At 35.4% G+C, this 19,143-nt stretch overlaps 1 protein-coding gene across 3 annotated transcripts in view; it reads left to right on the forward strand.

Moving 5' to 3' along the window:
- The first annotated feature begins 216 nt into the window (after positions 1–216).
- The window catches only part of LOC129945537 (dual specificity protein phosphatase MPK-4), a 172,917-nt gene continuing 153,990 nt past the window's right edge, over positions 217–19,143 (forward strand). For all 3 annotated transcript variants that reach the window (XR_008781501.1, XR_008781500.1, XM_056055343.1), the window contains exons 1-3: positions 217–896; positions 990–1,121; positions 1,328–1,427. Coding sequence is in view for 1 of the 3 variants with exons in the window: in XM_056055343.1 (XP_055911318.1) it covers positions 773–896; positions 990–1,121; positions 1,328–1,427 (356 nt within the window). In the remaining 2 variants the exon portion in view is untranslated. The remainder of the gene's footprint in view (positions 897–989; positions 1,122–1,327; positions 1,428–19,143) is intronic.

Here is a 19,143-nt window from a genome sequence, read left to right on the forward strand (position 1 = left end):
TGTTGTATTGGAGGCTTTATACACAAAGTTTAAGTCAGAAAATACTGCACGAGCTAAGATTGCCGTATCCACAGAATGGTTTCTTAAACATTCTGAACATAGTATGCACCAAGCCTAAAAGAGAAACAATTGAGTATGTACAGGACTTAATTCATAGAACGAAATTGGAGATTGGCAGCACTGATTTTAAGAAATTTGATATTTTTCCCGCTATTTCATAGCAGCCGCCGCCAACCCAACACTTCGTGCGGTTTGCACGAACATTTTTCTTTCTACTAATAAACTTTAAAAAACAAATATTTTAAAACTCTTATATGGAACACGATCGCACCAAATCCTCTATTTGTTATTATTTTGTAAAATTGAAAGTATTTCGTACAGAAATGGAATATATTTAAAATTCTGTAGTTCAAGAAATTTTAATGGTTCCATTCGATATTAATAAAAGTGTTTCTCATCTTTGGATTGAGGCTCTCTTTGCGAACGGACATGGGCTCCTCGTGCATAAAATATTTATCAACATCATCAGCTGCCTTTGACAATTTCAAATGGATTGCCGGAATTAAGAAACAACTGCCGACTCTGGTTCCTGCGCATTGGATACTTTCCGATTCCTACGTAACTTCAAAAACAAAATAAAATCAGCAAATAAATTCATATTGTGACATTGGGTTGGACTTTTTTTTAAGTTCAGCTCTATATTGAAACCAGCTTCCAACCTGAACAGTTCGTTTAGTTTTGTAAAAACCATCGGAAAATTATTTGAACAAAAATGGCAATCGTAGTTACTTCGAGTTCATCGCGAAAATCACGACAGGACACCGGGCATCTTTATCGAGAAGATTTTGATGGTGGGCCAGTTAGTATGGACGAAATCGAAAATGGTCTCTTCTTAGGTAATACATTGTGCATTGTTTTCTTACTTATTTTTGTTGGTTTTGAGGTAAATTTTACTTTGATTTTTGTTTTGTATGATGTGTTGATTTCAGGGAACCTTACATCTGCAACAAACATGGAAACACTAAAATCGCACAAGATCACACATATACTTACTTTAGATTCGGTGCCGCTCCCTTCTCATATGCAGCAAGTTTCATTTCTAACAACAAAATATGTGCAGAGTGAGTTAATTCCTTATCTTTTTTTATAGTCGCTGTGTGATGAATGGAAAGTAGGCATCCATGATTATAAATGCACCTATATACCTAGTTGACATTAATATCTTTCCAATGATTGCCTCTATTCATCACATCGGGCTTCTTCTCCTTCGTCATCTTATTCCTTTCAAAATTATTCATGTAAGATGTTTTTTTCTTCTTTTGTATAGTTTCCGATATGCCAAAGGAGGATATTCTACATCATTTGGACCAATGCACAGAATTCATCAGCTCGGCTTTGGATAAGGGAGAAAATATATTGGTGCACTGGTAAGTGGATTAAAAAAAAAAAGAAAAAAACTTGGAGACTTGCAATTGAAATATTGTAATATTTTACTTGGATTTATATTGAATCGTTCTCATGAACATTTCTTTTCTTGTATTTGTGAGTTTTGAGGATTCAAGGACACTTTTTAAATTGTTTTATTCCTTAAAGAATGAAGACTTTATGCTACCTACCCTACAAATCAGTTTTTAAAGAAGAAGCAATGTTTTGTTTTGCTGTTGCTTGAAAAGTTGATGCAAAAACAAATAATATTTATTTTGGATTCGAGCAAAACAAGTTGGGTAACTATTTCGTAGAAAAAAAGGAAAGAGAATACAATTCTTAGATTGTTAAGGGACATTTTTTAAGTATTCCCTGATCATGATATACGAGGGGTGTTCAATATATTCTCGGTATCGCTATGAAGGAAAATGCGAATTCAATTTAAATTGTTTTTATTTTTCAATATAATCTCCCCTAACATCAATGCATTTGTTACATCTTGAGATAAGCTTTTTTAAACCCTCAAAAAAATAAGTTTCCTCTTTTCCTGCAAAATCCCATTTATTGCCGACTTGAGTTCTTCATCATCCGAAAATCTTTTTCCACGAAGACATTTTTTCAAATCCGGAAACAGGAAGTAATCACTAAGGGCAAGGTCTGGACTATAGGGTGGATGTTGAATTTCTTCAAAACCACAATCTCGCACAGCAGCCCTGGAAACTCGCGCCTTGTGAACAGGAGCGTTGTCATGAAGAAGCAACACACCCGCTGCGAGTTTACCCCGTCTTTTCTTTTTAATTTCCTCCCGCAAATTATGCAAAGTGGAAGCGTAGAATTTGGCGTTGATGGTTTCACCTTTTTTTTGTACTCAATGAGTAAGATTCCCTTTGAGTCCCAAAAAACTGTGGCCATGAGCTTCCCGGCAGACGGAGTGACTTTGAACTTCTTCGGGGGTCTGTTCCTTTTTTATACCACTGCATGGACTCTTGTTTGCTTTCAGGGTCATAGTGGTGAACCCATGTTTCGTCCCCAGTAACAATCCGATGCATAACACCGTCCGCGTTCTCACTACACATCTCCAAAAGCTCTCTACAGCATGCGATTCTCACTTTTTTCTGATGCGCTGTGAGCATTCGTGGCACCCACCTTGCACTGACCTTTGAAAGGTTAAGATGGTCATGAAGGATGGTGTGAATGGTACCAGTCGAAAGCTTGGTGATCTCTGCCATCATTTTCACCTTTATTCAGGCATCCTCAAAAACAAGTTTTTCGACTTCTTTGATGCTTTCTCCCGTACAAGCACTAGCCGGGGCGCCGGGGGTCGTCTTCAATTCTCTCTCTGCCTCTCTTGAACTCACTTGACCACTTTTGCACAGTTGATAATGAAGGTGCGGAACCCTGGTAAACTGCCACCATTTCTTAATGAATAGTTTTTTGACTTTTTCCTTGCTTAGTGAGAAATTTAATTACAGCGCGATGTTCAATTTTCACCATCATCGTCTCAGTTGCCATTATGATTCTGTTTAAATAGAGATTTAACGGTAAATAATAATCATATTTATATGAAATTTTACATGAATGCACTAAAATAATAGTATAACTTGATAAATAAGTCAATTTATATATATAACCACAGCTTCACCCCGATACCGAGAATATATTGAACGCCCCTCGTAATTATTTGGCCTTGGAAATAGCTTTTAGTTTTGAATAATTGTTTTCATACACAAATTAATTAATATCATTTTTGGCTAAATTTCCTATCCAAGTTATAAATGATGTTTTGTCTGAAACTCTTATCTACTTAATTTTCATGTTGTATTCGTTTTTAACCCTTTACTGCATGGTGGCTCATATATGAGCCAAACCGTATTTTTGTCGATATTTTCCAGTTTTCAACTAATTCTGTTGTTTTGTACATACAGTGTGAAATTAATAACATAAACGCTCTAAATTTTATAGATAAACGCCATCTGTGAACGAGTTTCGGCAACTTCTTTTTCCGTCAAACTCGTCACAAAGGGTGCAGTAGGAGAAATGCGTGTTTGAGAAATTCAAAATTGTATAAAAAATATAAAAATAAAATGTAGTGATTGAAAAAAAATGTACCAGTAAAGAAAATAATATAAATATTATTGACAATGTGAATTTTTTCGATTTTATGAAGTAACAAGTAATTAAAAGTTGAAAAAACGGTTTGGATCAAATATGGCACACCATGCAGAAATATACGTTCATTTGAACCAACATGCAATAAGAGCACAAAAGTTGAATATTTTTTTTTACTTAAATTCATACATATTTACGTGTTCCATAAAAAACAAACTGCTGGCAACACCCCTAATTACTTTTTAATTATTTTATTTTACGACTTCCTGTACGAGTATATTGCCCTAGGTTATGTACAACAAGGGCATTCATAAATAAGGAATTGTATTTACAATAGGAATCAAACGATCGTGATAATTTAATTGGAATACGTTGCACGTATAACGGATTACTATAAAAGTATATTTTTTTATTTTTTTATAAAATTGCAGTTTTTTAAGTGGAAGTAAGGTAGAGTTAAAAAATGTTCATATTTTGTTTTCGTAGTTATTTATATACGAACATTACAGAATTCAGATATGGACCCAAATCGGTTTTACGGAGGTATCCATACTACTATCCAAAATTTTCCCGACAACAGCAGTGACGAAGATCTATCGGATGATGAGCACGAGGTGAACAAAAATCTTTCGCCTCTATATATTCCAGAGTCTGATGAATCCGATTGGGAATTAGAGGATAATATTCCTCTATCCCAGATGATACCTCCCTCAAGAAGTGCGAGAGCTGAAAAACCACGATGGCGGGATGGGTTTTTGGAAAAAGGTGATCATGAAACCACATTCACAGGTGATACGACAGTACAATTCTACAAGTACTTGTTTATAGACGAAATGTTCAAATATATAGAGCAAGAAACTAACCGATACTCCTGTGAAAAACGTCCCGAAAAGATTGCCCATATTACAGCAATGGAACTTGAACAGTTTGTTGGAATATGCCTGTACATGTCCATCGTACAGTTACCATCAACTAGGTTTTATTGGAATGAAAGTCTAGGTTCCAAAAATATACTCTGTAAATGCATGTAACCGCTTCGAAGAAATAAAAAGATTCATACATTTCAACACCAACTCGACGCAAAGGACAACCAGTATATGATCACCTTCACTAAATAAGACCATTCTTGGACCAAACAAGGCAGAGACTCCTTACTGTTCCTAGAGAAGAGTATATGGCAGTAGATGAACAAATCATACCAACCAAAAGCAGATCATCTATGCGGCAATACAACCCAAACAAATTTTGTTCTCAGTGGTAGCTCTGGATTCAGCTACGACTTTGAACCTTATACTGGAGCCCAAGGACATGTACAGTTGGTAACCGATTTACCAAAGATTAGTACATCCAGTGACGTTGTTGTTCGACTGGCGAGAACTATTCCCGACGGATTTAACTACAAATTATTCTTTGACAACTGGTACACGCCATAACCGCTGTTGACTTATCTTGCAAAGAAAGCGATTTTACCGCTAGGAACAATAAAAGCCAATCGGATTCCGGGATATAAAGTTCCTAGCGAAAAGGAATTGAAAAAAAAGGAAGAGGTGCAACTGTGGAAAAACTGGTGACAATTGATAACCTGGATATTTCTGTGGTAACATGGTTTGACAACAGAATTGTGAACCTTGCTTTGACATATGTCGGCAGCAAACCGTCTTCTGAAGTCCAAGGCTTTAACAAAAAAGAAAAGAGCTACCAAACTGTATCATGTCCAAAGGCTGTCATGGCATATAATCGGCATTTGGGTGGAGTTGATCTGTTGGATGCTCTTCTTGGCTACTATAGAATACAAATTAGATCAAAAAAAACTTTACCACATGATCGACATGACAGCCGTGAATGCGTGGCTATTGTACAGACGAACGCTTGATGGTTCTGAGGCGTGGCTGCCACTAGCAGATTTTAAGGGCGCGGTAGCCGAAGATTTATGTCATGCCAGCAAACCAAGTACAACAAACAAACGTGGACGACCCTCTTATGTCATGGAGAATAATCTACAATTGAAGAAATTGAAGGGACCTGTTGCCATAATGCCATCGCAGGACGTTCGATTAGATCAATTAGATCACCTTCCTGTTTGGACCACAAGACAGCGGTGTAAGGTTCCAGACTGCCCTGGAAGATCTTATGTGGAGTGCCGAAAATGCAAAGTAAATCTTTGTTTGAATGAGAAAAGAAACTGTTTCACGATATTCCATACTACATAATTTTTTGAATTAATAGTTGATTTAATTTATTGAAAAATGTTTTGTTCCATTTCTGCTCAATGTGCCATATATGATCCAAACCGGAAATCGCAAAATTCTCCACTTTTTTCTCAAAAAAATCTAAATTCCTGAAACACGTGTTTTTTTAATTATAATTAACTATCACATATATTTTTTTCATGAAGAAAAAAAAAATCATGTAGTAAGGGGTTAAATTCACATTTTGAGTTTTGGGCTTGAACTTCCAACGGCAGCGTACGATAAGCTCATTAGATTCTGACCTTGACAGTATTGTCAAATTGGAAGTCACAGGCCATTCAGAATGTTATGCTTTGAAAATTTAATTCTGTTTAACTAACTCCTTATGCCACTTTCAACAAGCCTCACAGTTATCAGTTCTAGGAATGTGCATCACATACCATTTTGTCGTGTGATCACTTATTTGACATCACTAAAGATGATGCTAAGCTTTAAGGGTTTCTCCAACGATTCAAGAAGTTTTATTACTCTTCCGATCTAGCTGTAATATCTATAAAGCACCGAAGGTCGATTTCAAATTCCATATAACAACTTGTGTCGCAAAAGGGAGCTCTAAAATAATAGGCGAAGTTTGTCTAACGCTTTAATAGTTTATCTTTATTTTTATTAACAATGCTCTTATAGCCAGTTGCATTCCTCTCCTCAAGCAATTCAACCAAGATACCCCTACTACAAGGAATGCTTCTCTGTTTGTTCTTGAGTTCACTTTTGGACGTTCAGAGATTTTTTTTTTAGCCGCACTATATGAATGTGAAACGATTTATCAGGCTATAATATTTTCGCCGGATCCGTTACTGCTTTCTAACCATGTTCTTCTTTTTTAATTGCTTGCACTTTGTAAAATCAGAAGGGTATTCAAAACCCTTTGAGTGCACAGTAGTAAAACTGTAGCAGAAGCAAAATAGTTTTCAATATTACAACACCTTAATGAATAACTTTTTGGCTCTTAAAGGCATTGTAAACTTAAAAGCACGATTTTTATTACATTAAGAAATTTGAACATTTAATAATGAAAATGGAAGTGTTTTTTTCATAACTAAATTTTTATTAATTTCTTTAAACAAATTACATAAATCGATCATTGGTCGATTTTGTTGCGTCTACGAAGAAAAAGTTATAACGAATACAAGTTTATTGCAATGCAGAAGCTATTTATATTAAAGGAAGTTCTTAAAGGGAAACTAACCTTGCAAACAATCAAATTTTGTCGGATATTGTCATTTCTATTCCTATCACAAGTTGATTGATAAAATGTGCGTCACGTAATAAGAGACTGATAGAACCCCATATGGTTAGACAAAAATACCAACAAAAAGCACCTGGCGAAAATTTGTGTTTTTTAATCTTCCCAGTGTCTTACGATAATTCCAGCACATCAAATATTAACAAATCTTCAAAAGTGTGGATCTAACACAACTTTCATGTCGTAATTCATAATCTGTTTATGTAGTAGCCACGACTTACTTAAGGTGGCGCTACAGTCCTGTGTGAACTAGGGCCTTACCCAACAAACTTCTCTATCAAGCTTGGTCCCTAGCGAGATGTCTCCAGTTTCGCTCTTACTTCCTCAACTGCTCTGTCCTGTGGGTGTGGATTCGACTTTCCGGGCCGGAGCATTGGTTTCCATGCGCTCTACGTGACACAGCTTAGTCGTTGCTGTGGAGCCCGTAAGGCTCGTGTTCCCTCTTCTCCTCCACTCCCCTTTTATGCTAACGGACCGTAGATCACACGAAGAACTTTTCTCTCGAAACGGCTCAAGGTGGTTTCACCCACTGTTTTTCATAGTCCATGCTTCCGCACCGTATAGCAGGACGGGGACGATGAGGGTCTTATAAATCGAAACTCCCTCGAGAGAGGTCTTTGCTACTCAATTGCTTTGTTAGCCCAAAGAAACAGCGGTTAGCAATATTTATTCTTCGTTTGATCTCAGCGCTGGTGTTGTTTTCTGGGTTTATAGAGGAGCCTGGGTGGACAAAGTCCTTGACTACCTTAAAGTTACGTCTGTCGATAGTGATGTTTTGACCGAGACGTAGGTTTTGGAAGTCCTTACTTGACGACAACATGTCCTTTGTTTTGCCATCATTAACCGTTAAACCCATTTTTGCCACCTCTGGCTCGATATACTCAAAATAGCTCCATTGACATCAGGCTGAGTTCTTCCGACTATGTCAATGCATATGTTAGTAATTGGACAAACTTTTGAAAGATAGTGACTCTAGTGTTGACTTCGGAACTCTGCCCACGACAGCTCATCACCTTGTTTTATACATCGAAAGGTTCTGTTAAGTTGTTTCCAACCTTTATGGAGCAACCAAAAGTAGACATGGCTCTATACAACTCGTCCCTGTAGATGCTGTCATATGCCGCCATAAATCGATAACAATACGGTGGGTGTCCATTTGATGTTCTTGGTTTTTTTTCCCCAGGATCTGCCGTAATGTGAATATTTGATCGACTGTGGACTTTTCAGGTCTAGAACCACACTGATAAGGACCTATCACGTTCTTCACGATGGGCTTTAGACGTTCACATACTACTGCAGAGAAGATTTTGTAAGCGATGTTAAGTAGACTGATGCCTCTATAGGTGTTGCAGTTAAAAGGGTTTTCTATACTACTATATACAGCTGTGGACAACTAATTAGAAACACAAATTGAATTCACTTTTAAAGTTGTATCTGTATTTTTTTTTTTCAAAATATATTTTTTAAACTTAAAACAATGTTTCCCAAACATAACATTTATTTCATATGGCAGTTTCTGCGAAAACACAGAGTTTATTGGTGGACAACTAATTAGAAACAAATAGAAAAATCATATCTTATTATAAAATTTATAACTAATAATATCATTTACCTTATATTTATCTTTAATACCTTGTTGCGAAACCTTTTTCCTTTAAAACTTCCCGACATCTTTGTTCCATTGATGAAATAAGCCGCCTTCACTGCTGTTCTATACGTCGATCAAAGACGAGGTTAGATTTCGTTATGTTCTCTTTTATTCATTTTTAATATGATATACCATACATACATATTTATATTATTACATATTATGTACTTAAGTATTTTAGGAGTTGCCAGAAGGGCAATATAATATTTATGTATAACAATAATAAATTATAAATATAACATCTCCCCTTTTGAAAAGGGCTTAAAAATTTATAAGCTTGAACCGAAAATATTTGGCTTTCTTATTTCTCTACCGTAGCGCGTTACATAACCCGATCGATTTGTTGAAGTTGCATTGTTTGGTTTCTCGATTTTCTTAACTTCAAGTGGTTTAGTTGATTGTTGTAAAGTTCTCATGTTTTTATTTGAAACCGTATCTGATCGATCTGCAGCAATGGGAGTAGAGGTTCGATCATAAATTAAAGGAGGATGGAAGGACCTTCTTATATGTTCAGTGTTTCTCCGGATTTTCCTTCCGTTTTCATTTTGTATTATGTACGATAGCGGTGAGAAATGTTTGCCTACTATTTTTGCTGGTTCCCAAGAATTTCCATTTTTGAAGACTACATTTTCGTCCTTACTAAAGTTTACCTCACTTCTTTTCCTTCCCAAATTATGAGCTTGAGTGTATTTCATTTGATGCTCATAAGATTTTTGGTAGATGTTTGAAATTATCTTAGGCTGTAACGCTTCAATACTTATGGGAAGTTTGGTCCTTAAATTTCTGCTCATTAAAATTTCCGAGGGTGAATAACCTAAAGTTGAAAGAGGAGTTGACCTATATTTTAACAGAGCAGTGTGAACATCAGTACCCTGTTCACATGCTTTTCGAAGTATCTGCTTTGCAATATGAACTCCTTTTTCGGTTAAACCATTTGATCGTGGATAACGAGGGCTTGAGAAACTAAAATTAAAATTCCAACTTTTAGCAAAACTTTTCAATTCATAGGAACTGAACGGTTGGTTATCCGAAACCACCACTTCCGGAATTCCATGGGTACTAAAAATCTTTTTAAGTGCGATTATAACACTGCTTCCAGTTTTGTTTGGAATAGATTTAATTTCCAACCATTTAGACAAATAATCTACTAATATCAAATAAGATCTACCTCCAAAGTCAAGTAAATCACAACCAATTTTTTGAAAAGGATGAGTGGGAATGGGATGTGGAATTAAATTATGGTGGCTATTGCTAGCTCTGAACTTTTCACAAGTGCGACATTTAAAAACTACATTTTCGATGTCTCGATTCATCATGGGCCAATATAAAATTCGTTTAGCCCTTGCTTTAGTTTTGCTAACACCTATGTGTGACTCATGCAAAATACTAAGCATTTCTTGCACTAAGCTTTGTGGGACAAAGATGCGATCATCATAGAAAAGTAATCCATCTTCAAAATATAAGTGGTCTTTAATATTCCAATAAAATTGTAATTCGTGTGATAAGGCATGTTTTGATTTTGGCCAACCATGTTTAAAGTGTTGTATAATAGACTGTGAAATGTTGTCATTTTGAATAGCTATTTTAAATTGTTCTTTTCTAGACTCGCTCAAGTTAACAGAGTGTACACAATCTCTAAATGAACTATCCATATTTATAGAATTATCGTCTAAAAAGTTTCGCGACAATAGGTCTGCTACGTGAAGCAACTTGCCCGGTACATACTGTACATCTAAATCATATTTGAGGAGCTTAATTTTCATTTTCTGGAGCCTTGTGGAATGAATTTGACTCAGCTCTTTTGTCATAATAGACACTAATGGCTTGTGATCAGTATGTACAGTCACTTTTCTTCCGTAGATATACGCGTGAAACTTTTCACACGCATAAACTATGCCTAAAAACTCTTTCTCTATCTGTGCGTAGTTTACTTCTGTAGCTGTTAAACTCTTTGATGCAAAACATATTGGCTTTCTATTTTGAAATAAGCAACACCCTAGACCATTTTTAGATGCATCAGTTTGAAGAACTATAGGTTCATTAGGAGAAAAACTATGCAAGGAGGTAGCCCTTGCTAGCTTATCTTTAATTTCATTAAGAATCTGAGAATTCTTTTCCGTCCAAACAAATTCTACATTCTTGCGAAGCAATTCTCTTAAAGGTGCATTTATTTCCGCAAAATTAGGCACAAAGGATCTTAAAAAATTCAAAGTTCCGAAAATTTTTTGTAAATCCTTTTTATTCTCAGGATTTTTAATTCCTTGAATAGCTTTTATTCTTTCTGGGTCAGGTGATAACCCATCCTTAGAGTCAACGTGTCCCAAATACTTTACCTGCTCTACTTTATACTGCAGCTTATGAGGGTTAAATTTTACATTTATTTCTCTAGCTCGCTGCAAAACTCTTTCTAAATTTTCATCGTGTTCCTTTTCTGTTCGACCGCCTACTAAAATATCGTCGATACATATATACAAAACATCCTGGCAGACATTCAAAATATTTTTCATTAATTTTTTGAAATTTTTCAGGTGCTATATTTACACCGAAAGGCAACACATTAAAATGATAGCAACCAAATGAAGTGCTAAAAACAGTAAGATTTTTGGATTTTGCATCTAATTCTAGCTGCCAAAATCCTTCTTTTAAATCCAGGACTGAAAAATGCTTCATGGCTCTCATAACAAAACAAAAATCTTCAATTTTGGGAATGAGAAAATGTTCATGTTTTATATTTATATTCAATTCTTTAGGATCTAAGCATATTCGTAGAGTACCATTAGGCTTCTCCACAACGACCAGGTTATGACACCATTCCGTAGGAGAGTCTATCTTCGTGATAATTTTCTTTCTTTCCATACCTTTTAAAGTTTCTTTTAATCTATCTCTAAGGCTGATCGGAATACGTCTAGGAGGACGATGGCAAGGAATGGTACCCGACTTAACCTCAATTGAACACTTATCAGGAAACCGACCTATCCCGCTGAAGACATCTACGCTTCGCTTTATTAAATTATCTTTTTGACTATCTGACATTGCAAGTGCATTTACTCTATTTATCAAATTAAATTCAATACAAGACCTAAGACCGAGAATGGGTTTCGAATTTACATTGGCAACCACAAATCTAGTATTCAAACATTTCTCCTTATAAGTGGTAGGTATGACAATTTCACCTACCGTCTCGAGCGCGAACCCACCATATGCTTCCAGATTGGTCTTAGACGACTTCAATTTAATATTTAATTTTTTAAATAAACTCAACGGCAGCACATTAACATCTGCTCCGCTATCTAATTTAAAATTAAAGAAATTGTTACCAACCTTCAACGTCTCCACCCAAATCGATTCCGTGCTATTGATCTCTCTAACTGTATCAATATGTTCAGTATAATAATCTGAGTAATCACTTTCGTCTTGCTCAATTATTTCGCGCACATAAGCATTTTTATTGCAAACGGAATGAAAATGACCGCGTTTATTACAAGCCAAACATTTTTTGTTGTACGCTGGACAGTAACCATATCTATGTTTTTTGTTACATTTTTTACATTTCATATTTTCATTATATTTCTTACTTAAATTACTGTTCTTCTTTACACTGCTATCTACACCTCTTGCACCACCAGTACCCCCTTCTCCGAATTTCGAAAACTGTTCTTTTCTCCGACCTGCACCCTCATCTCTGGACCCCGAAAACTGTTCATTGCGACCACCGGTAAATTTTCTTCTACGTATGTCATCGATACTACTATGACTCTGCATTGTCTTCACTTGACCTGCTGTCAATTCAGCCACCCGGCAAAACTCTATTGCTTTTGCCAAATCTAAATTGTCGATTTTTAGAAGCTGAGCCTGTACGTTTTGATCAGCTATACCAATAACAACTCGATCTCTAAGCATGGACTCTTTTTGTGTACCAAACTCACAACTTTCCACCAATTTAGATATGTCAGCCATAAAATGGTCAAACGGTTCACCTTCTCGTTGGCCCCTTGTATAAAAAACGTATCTTTCATATACCACGTTGCTACGAGGATTGCAATAACTTTCAAAAGCATCCATCACATTTTTAATTAGCTTGGAGTCACTTTCTGATAAAGCAAAAGTGGTGTACAGTTGGATCGCTTCCTCACCCGCACAGCTTAGAATCTAGCCACCTGGACTTCCTCAATTTCTTTGTCTGTTTTGCTGGCCACTGTATAAATTTTATATAACTGTTTAAACTTTGCCCAATTTTCTTTTAAATTGCCGCTTAACACTAATGGATTAGGTTTTTTAAAATCCATTTTTTTTTCGGTTTATCACAGTGCCACGCTTTAAGTATACAGTACCAGTTCTTTTACAATTATAGAATTTTTATTAATTAAACGAAATCACAATTTATTTTTATTTTTTTTCGCTTTTAAATTGCTTTCGACTGCGCCATGATCTATACGTCGATCAAAGACGAGGTTAGATTTCGTTATGTTCTCTTTTATTCATTTTTAATATGATATACCATACATACATATTTATATTATTACATATTATATACTTAAGTATTTTAGGAGTTGCTAGAAGGGCAATATAATATTTATGTATAACAATAATAAATTATAAATATAACAACTGCTCTACGGGTATATCCTTCCAAGCAGCTTAGTATAAACTTTATTACCTTCGAAAGAACATCATTGTTGCAGTTATTTTTGAGAGCAAAAGCTCTTTTAACATCTGCCCCAAGATGCTCTATCGGATGTAGGTCCTGCACTTGATGTCCATTCCAGAACTGTTATCGATTGGTCCCTAAAGAACTGTTTCGTAATTCCAGCAGTTTGCTTGGGGTCGTTGTCTTGCTGAAACTTCCATATCACTGGCATGTTTTCATCGGCCCAATCCACTAATCGTTCCTTAAGAATGTCAATGTATTTAACGGCTGTCAGCCTTCCATCGATTCGATGGATTGGGCCAACTCCACACTACGAAAAACAATCCTAAACGTTAAGCGAGCCGCCTCCATGCTTAATTATTGGCAAAACGTATTTAGGGTGGAACGCTGTTCCTTTTGGACTTCGGGTATAAAGTGCACCATCTTGGCCGATCCTATTTATTTTAGTTTCGTCACTCCATACTATGTACTTCCATTCGTTTGCTGTCCAGTTGGCGTGTGATCTTGCGAACACTATTCTAAGTCTACGTTACCTAGCGGTTACTAATGGTTTCTTCCGAGAAACACGATCATGATACACAACTTCCCCCAATCTTCTTCTTCCTATCGGGACATCGAATGCAACCGAGAGTTGGCGTTGTATCTCTGTGGAGCTTATTTTTGGGTAATTTTTAGCCAGCCTACTAATTGCTCGATCTATTTGGCAACTTGTCTTACGGGCCCGTTTTTTACGAGGTACATTTTCAGCAGTCCCGAAGTTTTGAAAATGCTTAATTGCATTGAAAACTTTTTTTACAGAACAGTTCATTTGAGATGCAATTGCTCTATAGGACATTTTAAGCTTCCAAAGCTCAAGAATCGCTTTCCTTGTGGGAGGCTTACAACTCTTTACTTTTTTCCCATTGTAATTACCTCCAAGATTTAAAAATTATTCCTTAAAAACATTTGCAGACAATTCAGAATTTTCTGCTTACCAATGCAAAATAAAAAGATTATTTTTATTTCACCCAAATCAAATGTAGTTTAACTGTTTCTAATTAGGTGACCAGTTGAAACGAACACTTTTTACACTTTACCTTGATTTTATTGTGTACTTTGAAAAGACTTATGCTTTTACTTTTTCAAACAGTTATGTAATAACGCTTGCATTACACCGTTTTGGATACCGCTATTATAGTCACATTTGATAAAGTGAATGTGGAAATGAGAAGCAAGTAATGTTTCTAATTAGTTGTCCACAGCTGTATGTGTGTAGTATAGACATATAGACATATATGACTACATGTCGTAATTTAAAGTATTTTTCTTCTTAAATTATTTTGGATCAGATGGAACTTACATTTTTATGTGAATCAAAACACATTTTGCAAGGCAAGCTCTTCCATTATGCGCAAACAAATTTGTTATTATAGCACGGCAGAGCTCAGCATTCACAGTAAATATGGCCTAATGATTCCGCCAGCCCATAATCCAAACAGTGAACACGATTTTTCAATAAAAAGTGAAACTCGGCCCAACTTTTAAAATTCGATATTTTGTAAGGTCGCAGCACACCTAAGTCCTTTCTTAAAATTCTTCACGTAGTGGATTCAAAGAGGTCCAATTGTTGCAAACGGCATGGGCACTGTCATCGCTTAAACTGCCGATACAGTTTTCATATTTCTCTTAGTTCGCACTGAATCTAAACGTGTTGGTGGTTTAATTATTATTATTATTATTCCAAGCTTTATTCACTCATTAATACTTTAAAATTTACAATAATTTTATAATTACCATTTGATTGAATATATTTACATTACATTTAAACAAGTATGTGTACGTAAAATTAATTAAATTACAAGAAACAAATAATTCAATGAAGGTTTAAAACTAATTTAAATATATACATTATTTAAAAAGAGAGGTATAATTTTAAGTTACCTGAGCATAAGCCTCCCCCAGACTTCTCCATCTTCTTCTATCTAGTGCTTCTCTCCAATAAAGTGGGCATATTTTTCGGATGTCATCCTTCCAGCGTTTGTGTTGTCCACCTACGCTTCTTTTGCTTTCTAAGGGTATCCATTCGGTTACTAATTTTGTCCATCGATTATCAGGTGTACGTATTACATGTCCTGCCCATTCCCATTTGAGTTTCTTAAGCCTGTGTCTAACGTCTTCAAAATTAGTTTGACTTCTTATATTCTGATGGTTAATTTGCTGGGCAATATGAACGTTCAAAATAGCTCACTCCATTGCTCTCTGACATGATTGGAGTTTCATTTCAGTGTTTTTCGTGAGTTGCCAAGTTTGGCACCCATAGGTGAGGACTGGAAGAACTGTTAAGTCAAACACATATTTCCTTGTTTTATTCGAAATATTCAATGTAAGAAGATGCTTAACGTTCCAGAACTGCCTCCAAGCGTTCGTCATTCGCTGCTCTATATCCTTTTTTTCTTTGTCTTTGAATGAGATAATCTGACCAAGGTATGTGTAGTCTTCAACGTATGCTTATATATTGTTATTAACACTAACTGGATCATAAGCACCATTTGTCATAATTTTAGTTTTCTGTTGATTTGTTGACAACCCAATATTTTCGCATTCCGAGCATAGTTCGTTTAGCATCGTTTGAAGTTCTTCGCTGCTGTTTGCGATAATTATAATGTCATCGGCAAATCGGAGGTTTGAGAGACATTTGCCATTTATCTTCAATCCTTTGTCTTACCAGTCTAGCTTTCTAAATACTCCTTCTAAGGCTGCGGAAAACAGTGCTGATGAAATTGGATCTCCTTGCCTAACACTTCGCGTTATTTTAAAATCTGATCCGATGCATTCCGTTTTTATGTGGGATGTGCTCCTGTCATACATTTTCTTTAGGATTCGAACTATTTTTTCGTCTACACCTTGATTGAGAAGCGCCTTTCAAATAAATCTTTGCTCTACTGTGTCAAAAGCTTTTGCAAAATCGATGAAGGCAAAGTATATTGTGATGTTATACTCTTGGCATTTTTCTGTTATTTGATTAACGGTTTGTAGATGATCTATTGTTGAAAAACCTGATATAAAACCGGCTTGTTCAAAAGGTTGATTTAAATTTAGAGTGGTTTTCATTCTCTCAAATAAACACTTCGCAAAAACCTTGTACATCGATCATATTACGCTTATCGGGCGATAATTGTTGATATCGTCCCTGTACCCTTTTTTATATATGAGAATTATTTCCGATTTCGTCCATTGGTCTGGGACTTCGTCGGTGACCAAAACCTGATTGAAAATAGTAGTCAACCAGTTGGCCAGTGAAAAGTTGCCGATCTTTAGGTATTCAGCTAATATCCCATCGTTTCCTTTGCTTTTTTTATTCTTTAAACTATTTATTGCTCGTTCTATTTCACTTTTGAGAAATGGCGGAAAATCTTCTTCCTGATTTTGTCGCTCTAGAAATATATCATCAGTGTCTACTATGCGTGTTTTGTATAGATCAATGTAGAAGTTTGTAGCTATTTGGTTAATATTCTTCCTTTCGTGAATTCTTTTACCATTATCCGCCATTGCTGTTATCCACTCTTTATAATCTTGGATTGCATTCTTTGCCTTTTTTATTGATCTCGTTTCTTCGATTACTGTCTTTAAGAGATTGTCATTGAATTTTTGGATGTCTTCTTGACAACGTTTCTTGATGTTCTTCCGTATATTTTTCAGGTCCAGTTTTTCTTGGGCATTCAGATTGTTCTTTTTTCGAATACTATCACGAAGTGCTATCATATTTAGAGTTTCACTCGATAGATTTTGGTGTTTTTGAGATACAGCAGTGAGAATATACCTGTCTGCAGATTCTTTTATAGTTTTTTCCATTTTGTTATATACTATTTGAGTAGGTTCATTTAACCTTGATATAACGATATAACATTATCATTGTTGAAAATCAGCATTATAGCTTTTGATTATATCTGTACTTATCGATTTTGTTAATACCTTTCTTGTAGTTTTATGAAGTTGCCTAGTTTTATAGTTGATTAATAACTCCGCGCATACTATCCGATGATCTGATTCGAATTGAAAGTTATTAAGTATGGACACATCTTTAAGGATTGATCTTTTATTGCAAAGAATAAAATCTATTTGGTTTTTGTACTTTTGGCCTGGTGAATTCCAGATCCATTGATTTTGCGGTTTCTTTTTAAATAACAAGTTTCCAACTATAAGGTTTTGTTGCCAAGTATATTGGATAAGACTACTACCTCTTCCATTTCGATTACCGTAGCCATATTCTCCCATAATGGTTTCTTTGCCATTTTTCCTGAAACCTAATTTAGCATTGAAATCACCGATTATCAGTAAAATCTCTGTTTTAAAGTGTGCTGTTGCTATTTCCAGTGTCTTGTAAAAGCGATTCATCTCGTCATCAGTTGCTTTCTCAGTTGGTGCATAGACTTGTATGATGGATATGTTACAATTCTCAACTTTGACTTTCATTCCTATTATCCTATCGTTAAATCCTTTAATTTCTTGAATATTCTTTTTTAACTCTTTGTTTATAAGGAAACCGACGCCATAAAGGCCTTGTTTAGTTCCGAAGTAAGCAAATATATTTCCGTTGTTGAGTTCTTGTATGCTTTCGCCTTGTCGTCTTACTTCTGCTAAACCGATTATATCCCAGTGTATCTTATTAAGCGCGTTTTCTAGTTCAACAAATTTTTCTTTTGATTGGAGAGTTAGTGTGTTTAGAGTTGCTACGTATAAGGGTTTCGTACCTGTATTGCTTTTATTAGTACAGTAGTTTTTGTTTGTATGTTTTTTGTTTAGTGAGATGCTTTCCGCAAATTTATAAAAGGGAGGGTGTTGGCCGAAATCCTCCACGGTGGCCGACCGGGTTGGAGGTTTATTCTTCAGTTTATCCATTATAAAATTGTCTTCGTTATTAATAATTGGCTCGCTGGGGTTGACTTTTAGCATTTGTTGTGGTGGATTGTTCGCTAGTTGTTATTGATTTGTTGTTTTTTCGAAGTTATCTACAGCAAATTGGTTACCATTTTTAGTGTCGGCACTTTGACCCATAGTGACGGTTTTCTTGAGGACATATTTCATCAGGGGGGATGATGACGACGATGGTGATGACGATGAGAAAGTTTTATTTTTTGTTTGTGGTCTACTGTTCTTTTTGGACGAGCTCCTCGCTATATCTGAATCTTTTTCAAAGTCATCATCAGAAAGCTTTCTTTTGTTTTGCTTAGGGTGAGTCTTTATATTGATAATTTCTTCTGCTGTTAATGTTTTACCATCGACAATCAGCCTGTTGTTTTTGACTTTTACTTCTGCGTTGCCATTCATGTTTCTTAAGGTATTCGCTTTTTCAAGTAAATTTTTCCGCTTTTCTAATACATCTTTCGGTAAGTAATCATTAAGAATTAAGTTTGTATTATTTTTTGTGTTCTATGCTTTTAGTTTTATTTTATCATCCATGATCAGGCATTTTGTTCTATATGCCAAGAATCCAATTTTGATAGGTCGAGTTTTATTTTTGTTTTGAACTCCAAGACGATAGACAAAGTCAAGATCTTTCAATGAAACTTCAATTTTGAAGACTTCACTTAAAATTTGTAGCACTATTTGCTCGAGTTCAGTTGTTGATTTTTCAATTTCTTCAAAATTGAGAAGAATAACGTTCTTTCTTCGTAGTTGGCATTCTAAAATACTAATTTTTTCTTCGTGTTTACTAACTTTTTCTTCTATTTCGTAAACTTTTTCATTAATTTTATCAATCTTTGATCCAACTTCAGCGACGTTAGTTCCCACTTCTTTATTTTCAGATCTTATATCTTTCTTTGAATCTTCGACACTTCTA

The sequence above is a fragment of the Eupeodes corollae genome, chromosome 2 (genome assembly GCF_945859685.1).
Source record: "Eupeodes corollae chromosome 2, idEupCoro1.1, whole genome shotgun sequence".
Taxonomy (NCBI): Eukaryota; Metazoa; Arthropoda; class Insecta; order Diptera; family Syrphidae; genus Eupeodes; species Eupeodes corollae.